Source organism: Aplysia californica, unplaced genomic scaffold (genome assembly GCF_000002075.1).
Source record: "Aplysia californica isolate F4 #8 unplaced genomic scaffold, AplCal3.0 scaffold01004, whole genome shotgun sequence".
Lineage (NCBI taxonomy): Eukaryota > Metazoa > Mollusca > Gastropoda > Aplysiida > Aplysiidae > Aplysia > Aplysia californica.
In genome coordinates, this window is record NW_004798274.1 from 120269 (window position 1) to 129392 (window position 9124).

A 9124-nucleotide genomic window follows, 5' to 3' on the forward strand; every position below is an offset into this window, starting at 1 on the left:
GGCTGGTCTATGTCAGCGGCTGAGAGAGAGAGGTGGGCCCTGGAGGTGTACTGGGACAAGACAGGGATGTGTACTGGGACAAGACAGGGATGTGTACTGGGTCAAGACAGGGATGAGTACTGGGTCACAGGCTGGTCTCTCCACTTTTGCTGTCTTAAAAAAGCAGCCACAAGGCTGCCCCGATCATTCATTGGCTGGCCCGACCATTGGCTGGCCCGACCATTCAGTGGCTGGCCCGACCATTGGCTGTCCCAACCATTCATTGGCTGGCCCGACCATTCATTGGCTGGCCCGACCATTCATTGGCTGCCCCGACCATTGGCTGGCCCGACCTACCCTGGAGGAGTCAGTCATCATCGTATCTTCACGGCCGTTCATAAAGATGTCACCCGCCGACACGCGCTTGTTAGATGTGTTCACATTTACCTGAGTGGAGAGAGAGAGAGGGGTTTGTCAGATGTGTTCACATTTACCTGAGTGGAGAGAGAGGGGGGTTTGTCGGATGTGTTCACATTTACCTGAGTGGAGAGAGAGAGGGGTTTGTCAGATGTGTTCACATTTACCTGAGTGGAGAGAGAGAGGGGTTTGTCAGATGTGTTCACATTTACCTGAGTGGAGAGAGAGAGGGGTTTGTCAGATGTGTTCACATTTACCTGAGTGGAGAGAGAGAGGGGTTTGTCAGATGTGTTCACATTTACCTGAGTGGAGAGAGAGGGGGTTTTGTCAGATGTGTTCACACGCACACACAGACACACACACACACACACATACATACACATACACACACACAGACACACACACATACACACACACAGACACACACACACACAGATACACACACAGACACACACACACACACATTTGTATTGAGGGTCTCCTAGTATGCCATGGACCTCGCAAAGACAAGCAAACAAGTCTAGTTCCTGGATTCCCTGACACACCACGACACCTGACTGACACACCACGACACCTGACTGACACACAACACCTGACACACCACGACACCTGACTGACACACAACACCTGACACACCACGACACCTGACTGACACACAACACCTGACTGACACACAACATCTGACACACCACGACACCTGACTGACACACCACAACACCTGACACATCACGACACCTGACTGACACACCACAACACCTGACACAACACGACACCTGACTGACACACAACACCTGACACACCACAACACCTGACTGACACACCACACCTGACTGACACACCACAACACCTGACTGACACACCACAACACCTGACTGACACACCACAATGCCTGACACACCACAACAACAACATGATGGACAAACTGCGGAATATTCCAGAAGACAACGTGTGTGCTAGCCGAGCAGCCCCAAGGTCAGCTCACATTGATGCGTTCCTTGCGTCGATCGTGGCCGGCACTACCCCCTCCCGCGCTGATGGACGGCCGCTCCTGCGACTGGTTCAGGCGGTCTCGCTCCATGGACCGCTCACGGTCCGCCTTGGTCAGACTGTTGGCCCGCCTCACCAACATGCGCGACGAGCGCGGACGTTTGGGGGGGTGGGGCGGGGTGATGGGCGTCGACTGGTTAGACCGCGTGCGGAAGCTCTGGGAAGAGAGAGAAACAAGTAGCAATACTCTGTCACATTATCCAATGAGAAACTCTGTCACATCATCAGACCGTTGGGGAGAGAGAGAAACAAGAAGCGATACTCTATGACATCATCAGACTGTTGGGGAGAGAGAGAAACAAGAAGCAATACTCTATAACATCATCAGACTGTTGGGGAGAGAGAGAAACAAGAAGCGATACTCTATGACATCATCAGACCATTGGGGAGAGAGAAACAAGAAGCGATACTCTATGACATCATCAGACCGTTGGGGAGAGAGAGAAGCAAGAAGCGATACTCTATGACATCATCAGACTGTTGGCGAGAGAGAGAAACAAGAAGCGATACTCTATGACATCATCAGACTGTTGGGGAGAGAGAAACAAGAAGCGATACTCTATGACATCATCAGACCATTGGGGAGAGAGAAACAAGAAGCAATACTCTATGACATCATCAGACCGTTGGGGAGAGAGAGAAGCAAGAAGCGATACTCTATGACATCATCAGACCGTTGGGGAGAGAGAGAAACAAGAAGCGATACTCTATGACATCATCAGACTGTTGGGGAGAGAGAGAAACAAGAAGCGATACTCTATGACATCATCAGACCGTTGGGGAGAGAGAGAAGCAAGAAGCGATACTCTATGACATCATCAGACCGTTGGGGAGAGAGAGAAACAAGAAGCGATACTCTATGACATCATCAGACCGTTGGGGAGAGAGAGAAACAAGAAGCGATACTCTATGACATCATCAGACTGTTGGGGAGAGAGAGAAGCAAGAAGCGATACTCTATGACATCATCAGACTGTTGGGGAGAGAGAGAAACAAGAAGCGATACTCTATGACATCATCAGACCGTTGGGGAGAGAGAGAAACAAGAGGCGATACTCTATGACATCATCAGACTGTTGGGGAGAGAGAGAAACAAGAAGCGATACTCTATGACATCATCAGACTGTTGGGGAGAGAGAGAAACAAGAAGCGATACTCTATGACATCATCAGACTGTTGGGGAGAGAGAGAAACAAGAAGCGATACTCTATGACATCATCAGACTGTTGGGGAGAGAGAGAAACAAGAAGCGATACTCTATGACATCATCAGACCATTGGGGAGAGAGAAACAAGAAGCGATACTCTATGACATCATCAGACCCTTACCAGCCTTCTCAATGAGGAAAAACTCAGAATTTTTGGTGCAATGGTCCGCTGTTTGCCTGGCATTCCTAGGACCGGAGTTTGATTCCCACATGGGGAAGATATTTGATTAGTTTCCATAGTGGCGTCGGTGGCATAGTGGCTAGGCTTTTGGACAAGTAACCACTCAGTCATGGGTTCGAATCCTGTCAGAGACCAAACATTGTGTGCTTGGGAAAGGCATTTTCTAGGAAGTTTCCTCACTTCACACAAGTCTGATGGGGTCACACAAGAGATGTTCTTTGATCTGATGGGGTCACAAGATGTTCTTTGATCTGATGGGGTCACAAGATGTTCTTTGATCTGATGAGTCACAAGATGTTCTTTGATCTGATGGGGTCACAAGAGAGATGTTCTTTGATCTGATGGGGTCACAAGAGAAATGTTCTTTGATCTGATGGGGTCACAAGATGTTCTTTGATCTGATGGGGTCACAAGATGTTCTTTGATCTGATGGGGTCACAAGAGAGATGTTCTTTGATCTGATGGGGTCACAAGATGTTCTTTGATCTGATGGGGTCACAAGATGTTCTTTGATCTGATGGGGTCACAAGATGTTCTTTGATCTGATGGGTCACAAGATGTTCTTTGATGGGGTCACAAGAGAGATGTTCTTTGATCTGATGGGTCACAAGATGTTCTTTGATCTGATGGGGTCACAAGAGAGATGTTCTTTGATCTGATGGGTCACAAGATGTTCTTTGATCTGATGGGGTCACAAGAGAGATGTTCTTTGATCTGATGGGTCGCAAGAGAGATGGTTGTAACACGCATAGAGCGTGCTGAAGAGCCTAGAGATTTCAAAGAGATTTTTTTTTAAGATGGCAGAGCTAGGAAGTAGAAATAAAGAGAAATGCATGGTAAAAATCTTCCCCTGACCATGAACAGTCCCTTCCCCTGGGGAGTCTTGGCAAGGACGGGGGTTAAAGGATAATGGGTCTGTCGGGGTCTACAGTTAGCTACACGTGGCGTAGTGGCGTAGTGGCGTAGACACAGACAGTCGGGTCTAAAGTTAGTTACACATGGCGTAGACACAGACAGTCGGGTCTAAAGTTAGTTACACATGGCGTAGACACAGACAGTTGGGTCTAAAGTTAGTTACACATGGCGTAGACACAGACAGTCGGGTCTAAAGTTAGCTACACGTGGCGTAGACACAGACAGTCGGGTCTAAGGTTAGTTACACATGGTGTAGACACAGACTGACGGCGTCTAAAGTTAGTTACACATGGCGTAGACACAGACTGTCGGCGTCTAAAGTTAGTTACACATGGCGTAGACACAGACTGTCGGCGTCTAAAGTTAGTTACACATGGCGTAGACACAGACTGTCGGCGTCTAAAGTTAGTTACACATGGCGTAGACACAGACTGTCGGCGTCTAAAGTTAGTTACACATGGCGTAGTGACGTAGACAGTCGGGTCTAAAGTTAGTTACACATGGCGTAGTGACATAGTGACGTCGACTGTCTGCGTCAAAAGTTAGCTCCACGTGGCGTAGTTACCTCGACTGTCGGGGTCTAAAGTTAGCTACACGTGGCGTAGTTACCTCGACTGTCGAGGTCTAAAGTTAGCTACACGTGGCGTAGTGATATAGTGACGTAGTGACGTCGACTGTCGGCGTCTAAAGTTAGCTACACATGGCGTAGTGACAAGTGACATAGTGACACAGACTGTCGGGTCTAAAGTTAGCTACACGTGACGTAGTGACATCGACTGTCTGGGTCTGTCATTTTGTACCCCCGGGGTTGTATTCTCCACATCGTAGAATACTTCCAGTACAAAGATCTCTTTGAAACTTTCAGTATTTCTCAAAACATCATTTTGACAGACTGCTATGCAAAGCGTATGGATTGGATTAACGAGTCAATTTACTCTTTGGAAAGTGGTGGCACAGAGTTCCCCACGTCGTATGGATACGATAGTAAAACATGACGTACGGATAGGGTTAAGTGGTGGCACAGAGTTCCCAACGTCGTATGGATATAATGGTAAAACACGACGTACGGATAGGATTAAGTGGTGGCACAGAGTTCCCACATCGTATGGATACGATAGTAAAACACGACGTACGGATAAGGTTAAGTGGTGGCACAGAGTTCCCACGTCGTATGGATACGATAGTAAAACACGACGTACGGATAAGGTTAAGTGGTGGCACAGAGTTCCCAACGTCGTATGGATACGATGGTAAAACACGACGTACGGATAGGGTTCAAGGAAAGAGTTATCATTGGCAAGCACAGCCTACCATTCTGCTCAAGTTATCCTACACAAACACGGCCTACCATTCTGCTCAAGTTATCGTGCACAAACACAGCCTACCATTCTGCTCAAGTTATCGTGCACAAACACAGCCTACCATTCTGCTCAAGTTATCGTGCACAAACACAGCCTACCATTCTGCTCAAGTTATCCTACACAAACACGGCCTACCATTCTGCTCAAGTTGTCATACATACACACAGCCTACCATTCTGCTCAAGTTATCGTACATAAACACAGCCTACCATTCTGCTCAAGTTATCGTACATAAACACAGCCTACCATTCTGCTCAAGTTATCGTACATAAACACAGCCTACCATTCTGCTGAAGTTGTCGTGCACCTCGCTCTCCTCTCTCATGAGCAGCCCCAGACCACTGGGGAGGGGACTGTTGGGGTTGCTGGTGAGTCTCTGCCTCTGATGCGACATGATGATGAGCTGGCAGTAGTGCAGCTTCCTGATGCGGGCGTAGTCCCAGGCCGTGGCGTTGAAGCTGTCCACTACATTCACGTCAGCTGAGGGGGCAACACACAACACACCATGTATGATTGTCAGCTGAGAGGACAACACACAACACACCATGAATGACTGTCAGCTGAGGGGACAACACACAACACACCATGAATGACTGTCAGCTGAGAGGACAACACACAACGAATGACTGTCAGCTGAGAGGACAACACACAACACACCATGAATGACTGTCAGCTGAGAGGACAACACACAACACACCATGAATGACTGTCAGCTGAGAGGACAACACACAACACACCATGAATGACTGTCAGCTGAGAGGACAACACACAACACACAACACACCATGAATGACTGTCAGCTGAGAGGACAACACACAACACACCATGAATGACTGTCAGCTGAGAGGACAACACACAACACACAACACACCATGAATGACTGTCAGCTGAGAGGACAACACACAACACACAACACACCATGAATGACTGTCAGCTGAGAGGACAACACACAACACACAACACACCATGAATGACTGTCAGCTGAGAGGACAACACACAACACACCATGAATGACTGTCAGCTGAGGGGACAACACACAACACACAACACACCATGAATGACTGTCAGCTGAGGGGACAACACACAACACACCATGAATGACTGTCTGCCACATGCAGTGAACGACAGAAGAAAAACAGGAAGAATGAGTCCTCTACAATCAGTGAACGACAGAAGAAAGACAAGATTAGTGGCACAAACTCTTTTGGTGATGGGCTGGATTAGCATGGCCTAAGTCAGTGACACACAGACGCTACAAAAGTTGGATTAGCATGGCCCAAGTCAGTGACACACAGACGCTACAAAAGTTGGATTAGCATGGCCCAAGTCAGTGACACACAGACGTTACAAAAGTTGGATTAGCGTGGCCTAAGTCAGCGACACACAGACGCTACAAAAGTTGGATTAGCGTGGCCTAAGTCAGCGACACACAGACGCTACAAAAGTTGGAATTTTCAGTGGACACAAACCGGTAATTGTTCATCTGACTGGGTTCATTTGACTGGGTTCATCTGACTGGGTTCATTTGACTGGGTTCATCTGACTGGGTTCATTTGACTGGGTTCATCTGACTGGGTTCATTTGACTGGGTTCATCTGACTGGGTTCATTTGACTGGGTTCATCTGACTGGGTTCATTTGACTGGGTTCATTTGACTGGGTTCATTTGACTGGGTTCATCTGACTGGGTTCATTTGGCTGGGTTCATCTGACTGGGTTCATCTGACTGGGTTCATTTGACTGGGTTCATCTGACTGGGTTCATTTGACTGGGTTCATCTGACTGGGTTCATTTGACTGGGTTCATCTGACTGGGTTCATCTGACTGGGTTCATCTGACTGGGTTCATTTGACTGGGTTCATTTGACTGGGTTCATCTGACTGGGTTCACAGTTCCAATGTTGACTACCTGACCAAATGTAGAGATACGATTTATAGAATTCTAATCTAGCATCATTCTAGAAGGTTCCTGTCACTTGTGTTGATAGCACCTCAAAAACAAGCTTTGTCTTCTCCACACCATCCCTCATATCAGCATGGGGGGAGAGAGAGACAGAGAGAGAGACAGAGAGACAGAGAGAGAGAGAGAGAGACAGAGAGAGAGAGAGAGAGAGAGAGACAGACAGACTGGCAGAGTCTGTACAGACAACCTGACATCAGTATGGAGAGACAGTCTGTACAGACAACCTGACATCAGTATAGAGAGACAGTCTGTACAGACAACCTGACATCAGTATAGAGAGACAGTCTGTACAGACAACCTGACATCAGTATGGAGAGACAGTCTGTACAGACAACCTGACATCAGTATGGAGAGACAGTCTGGCAGAGTCTGTACAGAGAACCTGACCTAAAACAGCACATCCAGCTAACACATTTGTACATAGCATGTACAACGATTACTTGAAAAGTAGTTTTCAAACTTTCAACTGGTAGTTCCTTCCTTACTTTTCCCGCTCTTTGCTCCATTCCGTGGAAAATTCTCTATACAAGACAAGATCACTGAAACCATTCCCAAGACAAGATCACTGAAACCATTCCCTAGACAAGATCACTGAAACCATTCTCTAGACAAGATCACTGAAACCATTCCCTATACAAGATCACTGAAACCATTCCCTATACAAGATCACTGAAACCATTCCCTAGACAAGATCACTGAAACCATTCTCTAGACAAGATCACTGAAACCATTCTCTCCACAAGCTGAGGAACACAAGCCCCTCCCACAAGACAACAAGCCCCGCCCATCACCCCCCCTCCCACAAGACAACAAGCCCCGCCCATCGCACCCCCCCTCACCTCCTTTCTCCAGCAGGAAGTTGACCACATCGCCGTGGCCACCCATGGTTGCCAGGTGCAGCGGCGAGCGGCCTTGGTTGTCCTGGTCCATGATGCACCGGTGTCCGGCTATCTCCACGATGAGGCGACAGGAGTGAAGAGAACCTGGCAACACACAGACAAGGGTAGGTCAGTAGGGGGTCATTTCCTTACAGATGGCACAAAACATATGCAATGCTCATGCTCTTCACCACTGCAAGCATAAGACACCAGTTCAAATCTCACATGAGAAAATTATTTCATCAACAGGTTATATGATAAAGTGTACAAGGCACAATGACCGGTCACCAACGGCCAGAGAGATCGTCTACAGAAACCAAAGGTTCAACACCACAACGCATCCACAACACACCTACAACACATCCACAACACATCCACCATCCTGCCAACACACTCTGCCAAAAACAAACTTTTCTGAATGGTGGGAAAATCATAAGCTGCTTTTAAATGTGAAATAAACCAAAGAACTTGCTGATTTCAGAAAAAAGAAACTGCCCCTGCAGCCACTCAAAATGAAATGTGAAAACATGGAGCAAGTGTCAGACTAGAAGTATTTGGGTGCTACAATAGACAACAAACTCAACTGGCAAGTCCACACTTCTCTCCTGCATACAAAAGTGACCATGCGACTTGCCGCTGCGATTAAGGCTACACAGTACACAAGTGCTGCGCATCCCTCTTTTTCTCCATTATTTTTGTTACAGCAAATCCAAGAGCAACTACAAGAAAGACAATTTTTCCACCACTTTCCTATATTTCCTGCATCTGAACCAAATATCTAGCCGGTACTCAAAGTCTGTGAAATATTTAGGAGTATTTTCCTGTAACTTTTGAAGGTACGACTGTTCAAACATTTCCCTTTTCCCCCCTGCTCCGTGACCTGCTCCCCCACAGGGTTTTCAAAAATCTCCAGTCTCCACACGTCTCCTATGTTCCTAGATGTCTCCACACGTCGTCCTGTGTTCCTAGATGTCTCCACACGTCGTCCTGTGTTCCTAGATGTCTCCACACGTCGTCCTGTGTTCCTAGATGTCTCCACATGTCGTCCTGTGTTCCTAGATGTCTACAAACGTCGTCCTGTGTTCCTAGATGTCTCCACACGTCGTCCTGTGTTCCTAGATGTCTACAAACGTCGTCCTGTGTTCCTAGATGTCTACAAACGTCGTCCTGTGTTCCTA

At 47.5% G+C, this 9124-nt stretch overlaps 1 protein-coding gene across 1 annotated transcript in view; it reads right to left on the reverse strand.

Moving 5' to 3' along the window:
* The window catches only part of LOC101855606, a gene marked incomplete in the record, with an annotated part of 40795 nt that overhangs the window by 21783 nt on the left and 9888 nt on the right, over window positions 1-9124 (reverse strand). Inside the window, 4 exon segments of the mRNA XM_035973108.1 lie at window positions 292-426; window positions 1379-1600; window positions 5391-5587; window positions 7908-8051. Coding sequence (XP_035829001.1) covers window positions 292-426; window positions 1379-1600; window positions 5391-5587; window positions 7908-8051 — 698 coding nt within the window.